This window comes from Alosa sapidissima, chromosome 1, assembly GCF_018492685.1.
Source record: "Alosa sapidissima isolate fAloSap1 chromosome 1, fAloSap1.pri, whole genome shotgun sequence".
In the NCBI taxonomy this organism is placed as follows: domain Eukaryota; kingdom Metazoa; phylum Chordata; class Actinopteri; order Clupeiformes; family Clupeidae; genus Alosa; species Alosa sapidissima.
In genome coordinates this window covers 44,980,317-45,000,316 of record NC_055957.1, presented here as the reverse complement: position 1 = coordinate 45,000,316, position 20,000 = coordinate 44,980,317, and the positions used below count along the sequence as shown (strand labels likewise).

General features: G+C 46.9%; 1 protein-coding gene across 3 annotated transcripts in view; it reads left to right on the top strand.

Moving 5' to 3' along the window:
- Positions 1-20,000, top strand: part of carmil3 (capping protein regulator and myosin 1 linker 3) — a 54,853-nt gene that overhangs the window by 3,833 nt on the left and 31,020 nt on the right. For all 3 annotated transcript variants that reach the window (XM_042093399.1, XM_042093409.1, XM_042093396.1), the window contains exons 3-15: positions 8,105-8,155; positions 8,331-8,390; positions 8,500-8,621; positions 9,251-9,345; positions 10,326-10,396; positions 10,707-10,780; positions 13,395-13,470; positions 13,896-13,984; positions 15,068-15,162; positions 16,004-16,090; positions 17,271-17,380; positions 17,823-17,900; positions 18,571-18,647. In XM_042093399.1, coding sequence (XP_041949333.1) covers positions 8,105-8,155; positions 8,331-8,390; positions 8,500-8,621; positions 9,251-9,345; positions 10,326-10,396; positions 10,707-10,780; positions 13,395-13,470; positions 13,896-13,984; positions 15,068-15,162; positions 16,004-16,090; positions 17,271-17,380; positions 17,823-17,900; positions 18,571-18,647 — 1,085 coding nt within the window. The remainder of the gene's footprint in view (positions 1-8,104; positions 8,156-8,330; positions 8,391-8,499; positions 8,622-9,250; positions 9,346-10,325; positions 10,397-10,706; positions 10,781-13,394; positions 13,471-13,895; positions 13,985-15,067; positions 15,163-16,003; positions 16,091-17,270; positions 17,381-17,822; positions 17,901-18,570; positions 18,648-20,000) is intronic.

Here is a 20,000-nt window from a genome sequence, read left to right as displayed (position 1 = left end):
CGGGTCCAGCTCAGTTCTCAGGCTCTGCTCCAGACGTCACTGTTCCCTGACCGCCCCACTTGTTTCATCTGTACTCCATCCTCTGGAAATCATGGCCATCCTGACCCCTCCTCTCCCTCCTCTCCCTCCCTCCCTCCATCCCTCCCTCCCACTCTGTCTCCATCTCTCTTTGTATTCTTCCTCTCTGTGACTATCTGTCCATCTCTATTAGCGTCTCCTCCACCCCTCCCCCTTCTTTCTTTTTGCTCCGCTCTTTCTCTCTCTTCTCCCCGGTCTTATCTTCGGCATCTTTGTCTTCGCTCATTTTCCCCAGCAGCGCATCCCTGGTAGGGCAGCCTTGAGAGGCGGCACATTTATTCGGCTTCTTATCAAAGCCAAAGTTTGCTGTGCCGATACTGAAAAAGCTTGTACATAGTCATGCAAAGAGAAACTGATATGAAATGATGAAATGCAATAAACATGTGAAAGCACCCACACACACACACACACACACACACACACACACACACACACACACACACACACACACACAGGCTTATACCAATATCAGGCAACATCAGACATACATACATTCTTACATATTGTACATGTACAACACACATACATGTGTACTGTGCATGCATGCAAATGATATGCAAGCATGAAGACGTGGGTGGCTTTTGTATGTGCCAGTGTGCTCCACCCTGTCAGAAAGAGATGTGCTGAGCCCTTGTGCAGCAGAGAGCCCTACGCCCTCTGTCTGTCACCCCCGTCCTCCCTGAGGGCTCGACTGCTGGTATCCAGCTGTCTTTGTGTGTCGGCTGTGCCCACCAGACTTGGCTGGCACACACGCGCACACACACACACACACACACACACACACACACACACACACAGGAACACAAACTTGTAGGCACTCACAGTCACACACTCATACAAACACACAGTGATAAACACACACGCACACACACACCCAGACAAACAAACACACACCATGCCCACAGACAAACACTCAGCAAGACATCAAGCTTCAAGCCAGAGGCCACATGTAACATGCATACAAGTCGGCTCACATGCAAACTCACCCCACCCAGCCACCCACACACGCGTGCGCGCACACACACACACACACATACACACACACACACACACACACACACACACACACACACACACACACACACACACACACATACACACACACACACACTCACACACACACACACACACACACACACACACACACACACACACACACACACACACAGAGACGTATGCACATGCACAAACACACTTATGGACACACACTGGCTCCACCACATAAAAGCACCGTGAAAAGATGTGAAAAACCCAACACTGTGCAAACGTGCTGTGAAATCTCAGCAAACACCAGCAGAGACAGAAGCAGAGTGTGCCACAGTGGAGCACGGGGAGCGAGGATGTTGCTATCAAAGGGCATCCAAAATGAAAAGCGTGCGGTCGAGAAAATGGGGTGATGTGAGCAAAAAAGCAAGTGGAGAGCAGAAGAAAAGAGGAGGAGAGTAGAGGGCGCTGGAGGAAATCTGATGTGTTTTGATGCCCCAATTGTCGCCTTCACCCCTCCGTCAATTATTTATCCTGTTCTGTCGCTCCGTGTGTGCCTCCAGTGGCGCGGCGTGCCTGGCCGGGGTATTAATGGGCCGATTAGGGGCTGTGATCGCTACAGCGTGTGACACCACGGGCCCTCTCCTGGAGCTCTGCCCCGGCCCCTCACACACACTCACTGCTCATCGCTGGGACGCTGCATGCACATTAACACACACATGCACATTAACACACACACAAGCACTCACATACACGCACACACACACACACACACACACACACACACACACACACACACACACACACACACACACACACAGATACACACACACACATTAAAAGTGCAACAAACGCTCATATCCCTGGGATGTTTCCTCTTTAACTTCAGAACTTACTGCGCTACCACTGTGCTCCACCTAATGCAGTAACAGGCATGTCCCCGTGACAGAGAGAGAGAGAGAGCCTTCTGATGGATGCCAGTGATGGAGTCCTTACTACTGTAATTCAAAACAAGTGTCCGAGTGGCAGAGCTGTGCAGGAAAATGCTGTCCTTAAGTGGAGAAGCTACACTACAGTGCATTTCATGCTGATTAGATGATTCACTCTCTAAAGTAGTCTACAAATGTCTGCACCAAAGTAGAATATGTCTCTACTGAATGTTTTGTGGTGGTCGTAGCTCTGATTCTAAGCACTTCCGTTTAATTCTTGCCTGGACCTGCTGGGCTGAAAAATAAATCCCAAATGGCACATTCATTTATTCACTGAGCAGCTGTTTGCATCCAAAGTTAGTGTAGTATAGTGTAGTGTAGAGTAGTGTACTGTAGTGTGTTGTGTCGTGTCGTGTCGTGTCGTCGTGTCGTCGTGTCGTGTCGTGTCGTGTCGTGTCGTGTCGTGTAATGTTGTGTTGAGTCTTCCAAAGCCATGGCTATGTGTGTTGTTGGTTTCTCGTTCAGTTTAGTGACACAAATTAAGGATGTAGTGAGGGCACACACTAGTGTTAGACCTTACAGACTAAACCAAAGCAATATGGCGAACTAATCAATTTGGTACAGTGGGATGCGGTACATCTTTGTTCCACATCATCACAACCTCTTGTATAGGCCTTTCACAACACAAACAAATGCTCCTTCAGTTGCCTGCTGTCTTTTCACAAGCAAAACAGTTATGCGTTTTATTAGTTATCAGGTTTATAAGCATCTGACATTATTATCTTAAATTATAGTAATTCTGCCAATTTCCTCGGAAAGTGGAGCATCGACTATGCGGTTATGTGCAGCTTTTCTATTCTTTATATGCAAAGTTGGGATTGGGAAACAGTTTGACCTGCAGTGGCTCGATCCTTAATTGCTGGAAATAATTGGTGTTAAAGCCAGATGATGCTTCAAACCATGCAGATTGTGCTGGGGTGATGCTGGGAGGAGCAGAGTTCATTTAGTGTGAGGGAGTTATGATGCAGCAGAAGCAGCAGCAATTCACTCCCCTTATCTCAACTCACTTCCATCCATGACACACACACACACACACACACACACACACACACACACACACACAGACACAAAAGAAGAGAAGGGAAGAGCAAGACAGTGAGAGAGAGAGAGAGAGAGAGAGAGAGAGAGAGACAGAGAGATTGATAGAACAAGACAGTGAGAGAGAGAGAGAGACACAGAGAGAGAAAGATAGTGAGGAAGAGTGAGACAGGAAGTGAGACAGAGAGAGGGAGGGGGGGGGGGGCTCTGAAGGTCATTTGGCATAGGGCAGGCCGTATTGGTTAGCTTTTCCTCACCAGCGGCTCGGAAAAGGCCAGGAGATATAAAAGCCCTGTTATCAGTGCTCTCTGACTTCAGCTCTCTCACTTGCCCGAATTCACATTTAAATAAGCTCAGGCAGCACAGCAGAAATATAGGCCACGTACTGATAAAGCATTGAAGGGAACACACGGGACAGACAGTGTGAGTTCACTGGCAAACACACCAGATTAAACAGATTACTGATGCTACACCTATGCCAATTAAATGCATACCGGTAGTATGTAAATATGTGAATACAATAATCTCTCTCTCTGTGTGCTAATATTAAGTTTCATCTACCTCTTCTCTCCTCTATTTATCTAGCCTTTCCTACGTCCCTATGCCTATGTGTTACAGTGGAGCTTTGATATGGGGGTCTCATCTTTTCATTAGTGAATCTGGAGCAGAGGTTTTTAAGCCAGGCTTTCTCTCCTCCTCACCCTCTTGCTCTCGCGATGTCTCTCTTTTGCTTTCTTCTCTTCTGCCCCCCTCAGATTCTTTCAGTTCAGTTCAGACAACTTGGTTGATCTCAAGAAGGGCAATTTGTTAGCTGCTTACCAGTCCAATACACACAGCCAATGTCATAGACCACAAATGTCACAGACAACAGATGAACATACACAAGTCATAATTAAAATGAAATACAAATAAAATATATAAACCTAAATGAACTAAATAAACATATAATTTTAAATAGTATTAAAATTATAAATTACAGTGCGGTTACACGGAAACAATCAATCAGTGTGGCTACAGTACATGTGCAGAACCAATCTGATTAAAGCACTATTATCAGAATTTGGAATATTTAATTTTACATTAATTTAATTTTACATTAATTTTACTTTTACATAAGTGCAGAGCCTTATAGAAGTGAACAAGTATAAATACAATTCCCATAACCCTTCTGCAGGGGAGTTTTGAACATTCTAATAAAATATTCTGTTCTGCAACAATGTAAGTTATAAACTCCAACTCAAACTCCAGTGGAATATTTAATTACATGACAGATTTAATCAGATCGAAATCAAATACTCCAGGTTATCCTCTCTGATTTCATAAAAATGGATTTCAATCATAGTAGACAGTTCCCATGACATTTTTAATTGAAGTAAAGAGTATAATTGGGGTGAAATCTAATTGTTTGATTGCATGTAACTACCCTGTGTTCAATTCAGTAGCCTGATCGCAAATTAAATGAAAGACTTGGTGTAGCAGTTTGATATCCCTAGGGGCACGTCCGCATAGGACACTCTGTCCTTCTCTGAAAAGAGCGGCACCTGGGGCATCTGTGCAACCCTTAGGCCTCTGTTAAAGCCCTGTGCCATGTTCTGTGAACCATGTTCACCTGAGCAGCGGGTGCAGCAGCCAAGGGCAGCAGCTCCAGCTTTGGCCATGGCTCCATGGCTGTAGGCTGTGATGTGTCACCCACAGGCAGCCAGGCAGGCAGCCAGTCTGCCCCCTACTGCTCCAGGTCTCCCTGTCCCTGCCCCACGGGGGTCCGAGTGACGTGTCCTGGGCAACCGGCTCCCCCTTTGAATCCTGGACCGTGTTTGAAGTGGGAGAGAGTCAGCAAGATCCTAGCGACTTATGATTAATATAATCCCCCGCCTCCTCCACGCATGCCTCCTCCTCCTCCTCCTCCTCCTTCTCTGCCTTACTCAGCCGGTCTCTCTCTGTCTTTCTTTCTCTCTCTCTCTCTCTCTTTCATTTCTTCTTCTCTTTTCCTCTCTCTCTTCTCTCTTCCCTTTGCTCTCTCTCCTGTCTCTTCTTTCTTCTCATTCGTTCACCCTCCTCCCTCACTCTCTCCAACTGCCACTCGTTCTTGCTTCTCTCTCTTCTCTCTCCTCCTACCCCTCCTCCCTCTCTCTCTCTCTCTCTCTCTCTCTCTCTCAGTCGCTCACTTTTCCTTTGAACTAACTTGGTGCCATGACTTGGAGGCCACTGCCAAAGCTCTCATCAGCGAGACACTGTCTCCGAAGGCTTGATTGGATGCAGGAGGCAGATAGACTAAGAAGTCCGCTCCTTCTTCCCCACCCAACCCCAGACTGATCCGATTGGATGCCCAGCCGGGGAGCCAGGCCCTCTGTGCCCTCCAAAGTGCCAGTGATAGGGCGACACTGACAGCCGTCCCTCAGCGACTGAACCTACACTGACCTCCATCTGTGACAGCAAGGTGCCAAATCCAGCTTCACTGGAGAGAGCTTAGATCACACCAATTTAACTCCACTCCAGCAGACAGGCACCAGACGACAAAACTCTCTCAAACTGTTTCTCGGTTATATATATATATATATACATATATATATATATATATATATATATATATATATATATATATATATATATATGTATATATATATATATATATAGAAAAGCTCATGGAGACACAGCCCATACAGATACAGTTCATTATTCATGGGAGCGCATTTAAGGAGAAATCCTCATTGTGCATATTTTGGCGCTAGCAGCCCAGACCTCCTCCTACCCCTTTGGAATTTGTAGGCCCGCAGCCTTTGAAGTGCTCTAATTTATGCGTTATTCCAGGGCAGCGCACACACGGAGCATCCAGCCCTAGCATTGCTTAGCGCACTCATAAACAGATCAAAACCCGCCACGAGGACTCAATATTTGATGCTAGTGTTTATGTGCTGATCTTTTGTCTGCGCCTCTTTCGGATAACAAAGCCTGCAGAGGATCACAGATTATGTGGCGTACGGCGTAGTAGACGACTGTTCCTCGTCAAACAGACTTCTGTTTCATTTTTCCCCCTCCATTGACATTGTCTTTCACTCTCTTTAGAAACTATAACAGCCTATTGATCACTTTCTGTCTTTCTCTTGCCTGCCCTCTTCTATCCATCTCTCTGTCTCTCCCCCTCTCTTTTTGTGTGTGTGTGCTACAATATGTTTATACACGTTGGTTCTCAAGCTTGTCAGGGAATTTGATGTGGCTAACAATGTTTCAATAGCTCCCTACTGAGCCCTGCTCTTTCACACAGACACACACTGTGTGTGTGTGTGTGCCAGTCTCCCTCTGACAGGTCCTTTAGCCTCTGCTCTGAATGCTGTCTGGTCTGGTCCTTCTCCTAACTGCCCACACCCATCCACAACACCAACCCGACGAAGACTAGAGAGTGAAGGACCTATGGGGGTGAACGATTGAGAGGGCTGGACAGAGGGGAGAGAGGCAGAGAGAGCAGGAGTGAATCTGAGGACTTTATTAATGGGAAATCTGGTGTCTCCATCGCCTTCCCTCTCCCTCACAGCGGGACGCCATTAGAGATTCATCGGAGGGAGACCGCAAGGAATTGGAAGCGACAGAGCAGAAAAGAATAGAGGCCTGCGAGCAAAGAAGAAAGAGAAACAGAGAGAGACAGATAGAGTGAGAGGGACAGACATAGAGAGAGAGAGAGAGAGAGAGAGAGAGAGAGAGAGAGAGAGAGAGAGAGAGAGAGAGAGAGAGATTGTTATGGCCAAGAGGGCCTATAATCGAAATAAAGGGGAGTCATAGAGGGAGAGAGCTGAACAGGAGGAATGTACACACTCTGACTTACAGTATGGCAAGACAGAGGGGACAAAAGAGGACAGGAGAGACAGAGAATAGTGGTAGTCTAATCAAGCAAGGTGGTGATGGTGGTGGGGGTGTTGAAGCAGGGTGTGTGAGTTAAAGGGTGTGTGTGTGTGAGAGGAGGGAGAGAGAGTGAAGGAGGTGTAGTCTGGGAGGGTCTAAATGGAGTATGTTAATTAAGGGCTTTGAATTATGAATGAGATTAAGTAGCACTGCAGACTGGCCCAGACTCTTCTCTTCTCTCTGTATATACACACACACACACACACACACACACACACCCACACACACACACACACACACACACACACACACACACACACACACACACACACACTTATGCATAAAAGCAAGTACACAGAGAATCTCATACCCCTGTACACACACAAACAAACATAAACCCTTTCCTTTCATGTGTCACCCTCTCTCTCTCTCCCTCTGTTCTCTCTCTCCCTCTGTTCTCTCTCTCCCTCTTTCTCCCTCTCCCCATCACCGTAGTTCTCTCTGTCCATACTCACATAATCCCTCATTTCCCAGCTAAGAAGACAGAGAGGCTCAATTTCCCCCCGTCTCCCTGTGTCTCTATCAAATTTCAGTGAGGCAATACTTCCACTGCAGAAAAAATGCTATGATTTATTCATAAAGCTGCCTGATAGCATTGCTCTTTGGTCTAAAAAAAATCATATTAAGAAAACATTACTTTTGAATGTCTTTATTAACAATGAATCAAATGTAGTGAGATAATGTCTGGACATCTGTCTCATCCTCAAACCAAACTCTTTTGCAATGTAGCTTTGATTCGCAATGACAGCTTTGACAGAATGCTGAATGTGTTTCTGTGTACCGTCCAGATTAGAAGTGTCATTCGTTTAACATTTAGGTAAACAAGCAGGGTCTGGGGACGAGACAGAGCATCTACAATGACAAGAATGTTGATATTAGGAAGCTCTTATTTGAGTCTTTGAGGAGCTATTCTCCATCTGTATGGATGTCAAGTTAGCCAATGTTGTGGCCAACTTTAATTGTGTTTGAATTATATATTTTTTTTATCCTGTTTAAGTATTGACAAAATGTGGAGTAAAATCAGACATCCATGTTTGTACAAGAGTCTCTTTTGTGAAACTAGTGTTTGCATTGTTGTGCTGTAAGTCAGAGATCAATAAGGCCTTATCTCTACATTTCAGGTTCTGACAACATGGAGACTTTACCTTTTGGCTGCCAAACTACCAACCAAGGTTATCAACTTCACTACTATTTATTCACACTTCACAATTCTTTATTCACACTTCTTTATTCACACTTCACTATTCTTTATTCACACAAATCTTGCCAGATTTTACTTTAAACAAGAGGTGTTTATTACTGGACTAACCTATAGTAACTCTGGAATAATTCTTCCTTTGGTTGTAGGTGGAACAGACATTCAACTTCCTGGAGATTCGGGGAATGAATGCTTACCCAGAGTATCAGGTGAGGCATGCTGGGACGCCCTGCTGTTTTAGGTGCTCCATCTGTCAGTTGGTGCAAGGTTCCTGGTGTTTGAGACTGCAGTACTTGATTGAAATGTCTGCCGCCACAGGTTGTCATAGAGACGGACAAGGCCACCTACTCCCTCAGATTGCAGTGCATTGATCACCTGGATCAGCTCATTGGCCACGTCAACTTTGCCCTCTCACGGATTTTCAACAACTCCATCTTTGCGTGAGTGAGACACAGTACCCCCCCCCCCCCCCCGTCCTTCCTCTCTTTCTATGTATTTCTCTTTCTGTCCCTCTTTTTCTCCGTCTCCCTTTTGCTTCACTTGTCCTTACCGTCTCTCTCTCTGGACCTGTCTTTTCATATCCCCTCTGTTTCATTCTTTCTCTCTCCTCTACCTCTCCCTTTCTCCTCTCCATCTCTCCCTCCCTCTGTCTCTCTCTATCTCTCCATCCTTCTATCTCTCTCTGTCTCTTATTTCCTGTCACTGTTGCGGTCGTGCCTCTCTCTCTCTCTCTCTCTCTCTCTCTCTCTCCCCCCTCCCCTCGCCCGCTTGATCAAATGTGTCTGTACTCAAAGTGTTTCATAAAGGCGTCTGTGATTTGTTTCTGACATTCCTCTGTTCTCTACGCATGCTAAAAAGACAGCTAATATTACAAACATTGACTCCGTAATGATACTGGTGAAAGGGGGGTAATGAAGACATTAGCTCCTGTCCTCTACACACTCAAATGGAAGGCATTTTGAAAGTGCTGGGAAGTGTGTGTGTGTGTGTGTGTGTGTGTGTGTGTGTGTGTGTGTGTGTGTCTTTTTTGTTCACTGCGTTGCCGTGCTTGTCTTCCTTGTTACTGCAGGCCCCCCATCTGTCGGGTAGATGGAGAACTCACAGAGGGGGGGCCCAAATTCTCCCCCAACTCAGAGGCGTCCGTGGAGGCACAGAGAGCCTGCGGTAAGGCGGATCGCTCTCACATCCACACAGAGTTGCCTGGAAACTTGTACTGTCTCAGTGGTACACGCACATACGCACAAATACACAAACACACACACACACACACACATGCGCACATACGCATGCACACACACACACACACACACACACACACACACACTAACACACTAACACATTCTTCCTCTTTCTGATAAATGCATATACTCAGACAGACGCTCAGACATACTCTTTTTAATACCCCTAATAATACACCTCTCACACACATGCACACACACACACACACACACACACACACACACACACACACAGACACACAGACACACACACACACACTTGCTTGTGCGTAAACAGAAACTCATGGCCACTTAATATACCCAGTTATTCAAGCTCACACCACAAAACGCACAGTATGCTCACAGTCGTCTCACACACACATCAACATTTTCATTCAGTTGTGAGTCAGCCACATAATAACCACTATCATCCCACATTCAGTCCCAATGGGGCAGAGTGTAGGACGGACGCGTGGCTGCGCTCTGGTGTTAACGCGGCTGTCTAATCCTGTTTTTGGATTCCGCCGCCTCTCCTCACCTCTATCTGTCCATCCACCTCACCTCTCCCTCTCTCTCTCTCTCTCCCTCACTCTCTTCCTCTGTCTCTCTCCTCTTTCTCCCTCACTCTCTTCTCCCTCTCTCTCCCTCTCTCTCCTCTCCCTCACTCTCGTCTCCCTCTCTCTCCCTCCTCTCTCTCCCTCTCTCCCCCTCTCTCCCTCCTCTCCCCCTAAACCTCTTATTTACTCCTCTGTTCATTTTCAATTACTCCTCTTAAGCTTCTCTTTTCCTCCCACCACCTTGATTTTATTCTCCTCCTCACATCTCCAAAGTGTTACTCTCGCTTTTTCTAGTGTATCCTTCTTTTCTTTTTATTGTTCTCTCTCTTTTCTCTGCCTCTGCCTCTCTCTCTCTCTCTCTGTTACCCAGGAGGCTTTTCAGAGACGTACGCAGCCTTGTGCGATTACAATGGCATTGGTTGCAAAGAGGAAGTTCAGTGGGCAAGTGGCTTTGCTTTTTACAAAATTAATCTTAGTCACTGTGTTCACATGTTCATAATACTTGGTTTCTGTGTGTGCGTGTGTGTGTGTGTGTGTGTGTGTGTATGTGTGTGTGTGTGTGTGTGAGGAAGTTCAGTGGGCCAGTGGCTTTGCTTTTTAAAAAATAAATAAATTAATCTGAGTCACTGTGTTTACATGTTCATAATACTTGAATACTTGGTTTCTGTGTGTGTGTGTGTGTGTGTGTGTGTGTGTGTGTGTGTGTGTGTGTGTGTTTACACCAATGTGACCTTGTGCGCCCCTCTCTTAGGATGTGGACACCATCTACCACTCCCAGGACAACAGGGAGTTTAACCTGCTGGATTTCAGTCACCTGGAAAGCAGGTAACTCTCTTTCCCATAAGAAGTAAGCGACATTTCACACAGGTCTTCATACAGCGTAGGCGGAGGTGGTCACTGTGGATTCTGACGTGACCGCCACTGTGTATGACCATATGCCATTTTTATACACTGGTTTCTCTGTGTTGGTCTTGTGTTCTACCTCAAACTTTAGATCTCTCTTTCACTTCCTCACAAATACCTGCTCCTGCAATACCGCTCATACAAAGACACACACACTTGCGGTAAGGCGGATCACTCATGCTCACATCCACACAGAGTTGCCTGGAAACTTGTACTGTCACACACACACACATACACACACACACACACGCGCGCGCACACACACACACACACACACACACACACACACACACACACACACACACACACACACACACACACACACTCTGTCATGCATGCGCGCGCGCACACACACACACACACACACACACACACACACAAACAAACACACACACACACACATATCCTCTACCACTACTTATTCTGCATTTGCAGGCTTGTGGTTTTTTACATCCGGCCCATGTTTTCCAATGCCCCCCCCCCCCCCCCCCCTTCTCTTCAACATGTTACCGATTTATCAGCTTGACACAAAGCCTTTCTTCTGACTGTCGCCTGCATGTCGTCTCACCTCTTTTATTTTTATCAAGTGGTGGCTCGCTCCTGAAATAGCCCCCCGATTTTCACACCCGGCTTTGTGTGTCGTGAAGGCCCTGGCTAGCTTGCCTCTCTCTTTCACAAATAGCCCGAGCGCTGCTGTTTGAACTGGCTGATCTGGGTCAGCATGGGTCTGTGCTGAGCCGCTGATTTTTGTGTTTGCCCGGGCAGAGTGTTGTGTCTGCGCCGCTGGTGAAAGCAGGTTAGCCTCAGTGCCCCGTGCTGCGCACACTTCAAAGGAAGGTTTTATCCTTCGGTTGGTAATGCAGTGTGTCGTTTGGGGCTTCGCGCCATTGTCGGCGCCCCCTTCTTTTATCTTTGTGCTACTCCTCAGTACAGAGACTGCTGCCGGAGTTAAAATGCGGATGCTCGTGTTTTATTTTTGTGTTGTTGATGTGTTTTTCTCTGTGTCAGTCGCGCGGTGTGCAGTGAGCGTAGCGGCGGTTGTTTTGACCGTGCTTGTGCTGTGCCGCTGTCGCGTCTCCTGTGAGTTTGACTCGAGTGCTTCTCATCTGTTCTTCTTTGGCTTGCGTCTCATGCGAGTTTGCGCTCCTGCTTTGAAAGAGCTCACGCATGCCACCCCCCCCCCCCCCCCCCCCCCCACACCTCAACCCCACTCCTTACTACAAGAGCCTCCACATGAACCCAGACGCACAAGGCATGTTTAATGGTGCGGCTGATTTAAGTGATGCTACATTGAAACACTGTTCCATCCTTTTTAATCCATTGTTTGAAAATCATGTCAGAGGTAAGAGAATCTGATGACTTCAGCTGAGAGAAAGGGGTTACTGTTGCGCCTGTTAAAATGAAACAGCCTTTGTTGAATGTCAACAGGAATCTGTGTAGTCAAATTTGTGTACTCAAATTTAATATATTGTCAATTAGGCTCTCCTTTATGGAATAAAGAACGTATGAATTCCCTCTATTTTGAAATCTATGTCTATATGACCTTGAAGAGATTGAGGTCTTTGTGTGTGTGTGAGTGGTTCAATGCAACACGAAGCTCGTCTGTATACCCAGAGAGAATTACAGGGCATAAGCAGCAGTAGTTTGTTTTTTTGGTATTTATCACTAGTTGTTATCTGCTGTTAGCTGCTGGTTTTCCATGAGAGAGCTTCAGTGAAGAGAGAAGAGCTATGTGCCTCTGGGCAACACGAGGAGCAGTTTCCCTCGCCGTGATGGAGAAAATGAGAACACAGCCATCAGCCATATTGTAATGGAGGGCATTCCTCTCAAAGAGCACTTCTTTTCTCTCACTCTTTCTTTCTCTCTCTCACTCCTCTCTGCCCTTCGCCCTTACCCCCCCCCCTCCTTCTTCCCTCAACCCATGTCTCTTTCTCCATCCCTCTCCCTCTCTTCCTCCTACCACCATGCTATCTCTATCTCTATCTCTCTCTCTCACTCTCCTCCACTCTCTCCTGGTTGCTGATGGCTGTGGAGTGGACAGTCGGTGCTGTCGGCTCTGGTTCCAGCGCAGGATAAGAACGTTTTAGGCCCGTGGCCAGGATTAAAAGCTGTATCGGAGGGACTTGGCGCAGAGTTATCCACAGCCCTGGCTGCCCGTCTCTCTATCGATCCTCCAGAGCCCCCCAGCCCCACCTCACCCTTCTCCTCCTCCTCCTCCTCAGGACCGGACACCCTCTCAGGGAGAAATTTACTGCTGAATCTGTCATTTTGCCCATGAATCATAATGGGCCATAATGCCTCCTAGTCCCCAGCGACTTTATTCATGTGGTGTAGCTGAGGCTTTGCTTGCCAGCGAGAGAGGCAGTGGGGCAAAAAGGAAAGCGCTGGGTTTGTTTAATGAATACTTTATTTGTGAGGGGATTGAAGCTGAATATGTTGTTTGAGGTTCTGGAATATTAAAGTCTCTTCCTCGCATCCTCTCTCCTTTTGCTATTTATCTTTGAGTCGTTGAGTTGTGCCTGTCTTTCTTTCACAGGGATCTTGCTGTGATTGTGGCTTCAATGGCTTACAACACGTGGTTCACCAAACTCTACTGCAAAGATTTGCGCTTGGTAACAACCCCTTTTTCCTCTCTCATGTGTTGTTTATTTCACTCTGAATGACCTGGTATAGGGCACTTAAGGCAAATTTGTGTAGGGCACTTTTTTAAAGTTTTTTTTAGTATCTGCCCTTTGGCTCAGTGTCTGCCTTTGACTCCTCCGTTTCCTATCCAGACTTCCTTTCCAAAGTTTCCATCCTGTCTGCCTGTGTGACTTCTCTCTTTTTTCTTTTTCTGTTTGTCAGTACCCCTTTTTATCTCCCCCTCTCTCTCTCTCTGTCACCTCCTCTGCCTGTTTCTACAGTATCTCTCTGTCTGCTCTAGTTGTTGTTTATGTATTTGTTTGTCAGTGCTGGTATACAGTACACCAGATGCAGTGTTTTGCATACAGTATATCAGGTACAGAAGTCTGAGTGCCTTTCTGACCTGTCTTTTCAGGGTTCGGAGGTGGTGGAGCAGGTTCTTCACACCGTCAGCAAGTCCAGTAGTCTGGAGGAGGTCACCCTGGAAAATGCCGGCCTCAAATCGTTAGTTCTCTCAGACCACTGAGTCACACATTGACATCCTTACATTCTTCATTCATCACTCAGCTGATATACAGTACATTTATCCCAAGGCCACAGAGGTGTACATTTCATCACACATATCTCCTCCTTGGGCATCCCTAGTCCATCTTTACTTCATTTAGCAGATGCTTTTATCTCAAGCGACTTGAAGTTCAGTAGGTATATTTCAAAGGTTCAATGATCAAAAAAATTATGTTTTCTATCACATAATGATAGAACATTTTCTTAAGGCTCATAAAGGTTTGGGTTAGAGGTGCATGAAAACATGCATTAGTAAAAGATTCACATAACATTTAAAGCACATACACACACACACACACACACACACTGTCATAGATAATTAAAGAAGAGTATCTGTGCTAAGCTGAATTATAATGTAGTGACAATGTATTTATGCTTGTTTAACATACGTATTACAGTGGGAGTGAAAGAGTGTTTGTAGGTTCTTTCTGTGGCCAGAGGTGCTCTGAAACACCAGCCTGATGGAATCAGCTGAGAGGATTGGTGAAGGGTCCTTATTCTTGGTTGATGGAGTCTGCCTGTCTTTCTGCTGCATATCTATAAATGTCTGAGAGGTGCCAGTGTTTTGGGTTGCCAGTTTGATTATTCTTGCAGATTTTTTCCAGCTTCTCATTGTCAGGAAGTTGTACTAGAGTGCAATTTTGAATGTGAGGACTGATTCAATCAGTGACTGACACACTGCAGTCAGACATAAAAAAAATTAAGTCTCATTCTTCCCCCTCAGTATAGCATACTTTATAGTTTGTCCTAACATATGAGCTCTCTGGGTATCAAAGCTATGATCTTCTTGGGGGCACGGGCCCTTATAGCCCAGTTAGTGTCACTCTCCCGCATCTCCACCCTGTCTCACGCCACCAGTCTCTGATATCTGCAGATTGTCGACACATCTCTTCCTGTCAGTTTAAGCCCCTCAGCCCTTAGCCCAACCCCCTCACCCACCTGGTCTTTGATCATGTGTCTGATGGACTCTGCCTGGCTGCAGTCTCATCTGGTGTCATGTCTCTCTGTTGGTCCACCGGGCAGGGATTTCCCTCAGAAGATGGCCACGGCTCTGTGTGAGAACCCGGCGTCAGTGATCCACTCCCTAAACCTGGCCCACAACACGCTGGACAGCCAAGGTAGATATTGCTTTCATCTCTCTCTCTCTGCTTTTATTACTCTGCTTTTTCTGTCATTGTCTGTCAGCGTAAGAGCCCTACATCTCTATTTCCGTCTGTATGTGGGTGTGTACGTGGTAGCTGCCTGTGCCGGCTTCTCTCCCTCCTCTCTCTCCCTCTCTCTCTCTCACTCTCTCTCTCTCTCTCACTCTCTCTCTCTCTCTCTCCCCATCTCTCTCTCTCCCCATCTCTCTCTCTCTCTCTCTCTCCCCATCTCTCTCTCTCTCTCTCTCTCTCTCACCCTCTCTCTCTCTCTCTCTCCCCCATCTCTCTCTCTCTCTCTCCCTCTCTCTCTCCCTCTCTCTCTCTCTGTGGTATTTTTTTCTATTTGTTGGTTTGAGGGTGGTGTGTGTGTGTCTGTGTGTGCTGCCACTTATGTGCCTATGTGTGTGTGCTTGAGTTTGTGCATGTGTGTGTGTGTGTATGCGTGTGTGTGTGAGACTATGTCCTTTGTAACGGTCTTCCCCCTCTCCAGGGTCAGAGGCTCAGTATTTTGCCAGGATCACTCATCATTCTCTTGCCGACACATGCCACTCTTCATTAAATCAACATGTTTGTGTGTGTGTGTGTGTGTGCATACACAGTCAGTGCAGCTTACACTTAACGGCAATCTGGACTGCAGCCATGCTCTTTAATGAATTTGTGTCAGCATTTGTATGCATGCATGTAGCTCTCCACCTGACTAACTATATATATAACTATATATGTGTGTGTGTGTGTGTGTGTGTGTGTGTGTGTGTGTGTGTGTGTGTGTGTGTGTGTGTGTGTGTGTGTGTGTGTGTGTGTGTGTCTGCCCATGCAGGGGTTTCCAATCTCATCCAGCAAGTGTGCCGCCTCAACAAAGGTCTACGCCTGCTCAACCTCTCCAAGACCTCCCTCTCCTCTAAGGGTGTGTGCAGCTGTGCTATCTCCCTGGGGAGACAGCACCCCCTGGTGGACAAGTTCCCAATCTCCTGTAATCCTGTTGACATGCTGGTCGCTGTATTTTTTAAAAAAAGAAGAAAAAAAACACGGTCTGCCACTGCATCAGTCCAGCAGCTTATCCTCCAATCAATACACAATTTATAACGGGGTGGACAGGGCAGCATGGCAGGGGCAAGGAGCATCCAAAAGATCATGAATGGAAAAAACAGTCAATTTCCTCCATCCATGTTGTTTGGCGAGAGTGGTGGAGAAAGGGAGAACTTTATCAAGTCTTTACAGCTGTATTGACAAAGGAATAACAGGACACAGCAAACATCATGAAAGCGCTGCCCACGGGGCGGAATAAATCTGATAAACCCCCGTGTCCCCATAAATCAGTAAACCAATCTATGTGGTGGCTGCCGTGTATTCGTAAACAAACCTGCACAGGCAGGAGAGCTTGGTGTATCTACAAAGCCATGTGTTTCTCCCTTGCTGTCCCTCTCTCTCTTTTTCTCTCTCTCTACCTTTCTCTCCGGTAGCTCCTGGCTCAGCTCCTACTCCCGACCTTTCATTTCCGTCCCGCAATAACACTTTATGTGATGCTGGCGCGTGGTGCATTCGCTCGCACCCTTCGCACACTCTCTTCCGTAAGAACATCGGCAATTTGAATGCGAGGTAGAGAAACGTGCAGCGGGGAGTCTGCGTGTCTGACAGCAGTGATATTGAGCGGTAAATCTTTGATAGTTGCCGCAGCTGCGGACAGTGATAAATGGACGGCATGGTGCCCCTTGTTCTCTTGTCATGCCCAGTGGGCAGACCAGCGTGACTCTGGCCAGGGCAGACTGCCATATGGGCCTGTCCCACTGCCAGCCAGCCCCGACGCTGTTTAAGGATAAGTGACAGTCAATGGAGACATCGGGTTATGATTTTTAGCACCAGAGAGGGGGGCAGGGTGGGCAGCCGCATTCTAATGGTAATGCCTCCGCACTGACATTCTAATAGTGGCTGATGGAGGTGTTTTTGCACGGTCTATCTATTTTTGCTTCCCTTTTTTGCACATTACTCATCCCCAAACTGCCTCATTCTCTCCCCTCTCTCCATCCCTCTTCTCCCCCCCCCCTCCTCCTCCCTCCTCCTCCTCCTCCTCCTCCTCCTGCCCCCAGGTGTGATGTCTCTCTCTCAGGCGCTCTGCTCCAGTGACGACTACTCCAACTCCCTCCTGCACCTGGACCTCAGCAAGAATCCCGGGGTGCTGTCTGGCGAGGATGCCACGGTGAGAAACGTCGGCATCGCACCTGTCTGGATACTGATAGCACAGCACTGGCCCAGTTGTGGCCCTGATGAGGCACTGATCTGTCCCACATTAACCCTTGTAAGGTGTTCATATTTTTTTCTTACTCAGCCAATGTTCCCGGGTCTGGTGGACCCACCACATTATTAGGCTTTAAATCAATACAGCCATAACAAGCAATTTTAGCTTTTAGCAAACATTGAAAACGGGTCCCACAGACCTGAACACCTTACAAGGGCTATGACATCAGGGCCAGATCTGGCCTCGAGCCAAATGTTACCACCCAAACAAATGTACTGTGGATAAGAGAAAGATAAATGGACAAACAGTTCCAGATCCAAATGCAAGACAAAGACACAGAATCATGCATACAAATCTGCACTTACCGGGTCACAGTTTAATAAGAACCATTTTTTCCCTGCAGAACCTTTACTTGTTCTTGGCCCAGCCAAACTGCCTGGTGCACTTGGATCTCTCCGGGACAGACTGTGTGGTAGATTCAGTAAGTGCTGGCTGTCGGATCAGTTATAAACTGCTCATGATGAAAGGGTCTGCCTGCATGATGGAAAGAGGCACAGCTGGGCTCTGCCAGAAACTCTCATCTGCTCCCTGATATGACTAGAGACTACTGTGTGTGTGTGCGTGTGTGTGTGTATCAGAGTTGTGCAAAATTCAAATTGCAGTTCTGCTTCCTGTTTGCTACCTCAATTGAAATGCAAGTGAAATTCAAGAATTGAATTGGAATTTTGCACAACCCTGGTGTGTATGGTGTGTGTGTGCATGTGCATATACTGTATGCGTGTGCGTATGTGTACGTGAATGAGGTTTTTTGTAACAGGTTTTTTTTTATTTTTGACGACTTTTGATAACTCAGTGCTTTGTATCTGTAACCACGTCTCTGTACTTCTCTTTATCTTCCCATTTTACATCCACCGTCTATCTCTCTTCCTCCCTCTCTCTCCATCTCTCTCTCTCCCTCTCTGTCTCACTCTCTCCATCCCTCTTCCTCCTCACTCTCTCCATCTCTCTCTCTCCATCTCCCACCCTGTCTCACTCTCTCCATCTCTCTCTCTCCATCTCCCACCCTGTCTCACTCTCTCCATCTCTCTCTCTCCATCTCCCACCCTGTCTCACTCTCTCCATCTTTCTCTTTTTCGCTGTCTTTCACGAAGCTGTTCGGGGCATTGCTAAGGGGATGCTGTGCTGATCTTTCCTATCTGAACCTCTCGAGAAACTCATTCTCTCACAGGTGAGTGATAACCTGCCGATCAAACACAACACAACACAACACACACACACACACACACACACACACACACACACACACACACACACACACACACACACACACACACACACATCCACATCCTGCTGAGTTTCATTTGCTCAACCCTGCCCCCCCTGTAGACTACTGTTTTGTGTGCTTATGTTTGTACGAGTGTGTATGTATGCACACTCTGATACACACACATGCACATGCCCACACACTAACACACACACACACACACACATACACACACAACATCCCGCTGCCTCTCATCTTCCCAGCCCCGTACCCCACTGTGGCTCAGTGGAGCCCAGCCGACTAGATTTCTGTGCCCACAGTCTCAGGTCAGACACCTCACCAGCCGACCACTGCTCCGGCCTTGCCAGCTTATCAGAGAGTGTCCGCCTGAAAACACGAGTCATACTCTCAACTCGCCTGCGCTGTCATGGATCAAGATTTTACAGGCAGAGAAAATTTCGCCAGCCACGGCCCTCAGTGTTCAGTGATTAAGCAATAGTCCTTATCACAGCATGGCTGCACTCTTCACCTACAGTACAGTAATCTGGACAACTCAGCCCTCTGATAGCTCTCCCTGTTGCTTCCCCATTAAAAAACAGCACGAGTTCAGGGGGAGATAGCAGATAACAGCGCCAGCATGATCTGTACGTGTGTGTGTGTGTGTGTGTGTGTGTGTGTGTGTGTGTGTGTGTGTGTGTGTGTGTGTGTGTGTGTGCATGCATGTGTGTTTTAATGACGCTGGCATATCTCATCTGCGGGAGAGGACTATGCCTCGAGTGGTTTTGGGGACATTGTGTGTCACTGGGTTCAGCTGGGATGGGCCAAAGCTGCAGTTGTTGGGAGAGGGATTGTGTGAGTAGCATTGGAGAGAGCAGGTTTGTGTGTGTGCGTAGCACTGGAGAAAGCACGTGTACAGTATGTGTTTGGAGGCCACAACTGGGCAATCACGTAGTTGGAGGCTGGGTGGGAGACCGCGGTCTAAAGCAATGTGTAGATCGTATCATGGGTTCGAGCTGAGTGGATTAAACCGTGTGGTCAGCAATGTTTTATAAACTGTGGGCAGTGTTTTACAAACTGTGTGCTGTCGTTTAAACGATGTGCCATGGCTGCGCAGGTGTGCCGCAGGAAAAAAATCCATATTGAAGTTTTTTTTCTTTGCCCTAAAGACTCGTTAATAGTTTGCCCAAGGCCCAAGCCTTAAAATTGTATAGGCTATTAAAATCACATTTCATGAAATTGCCTGTAAACCTGATTGTATTTAATCTGCCTTTTTCCACATACGTCCATCTTTCTTGATAGCATTTATATTGGCTACAC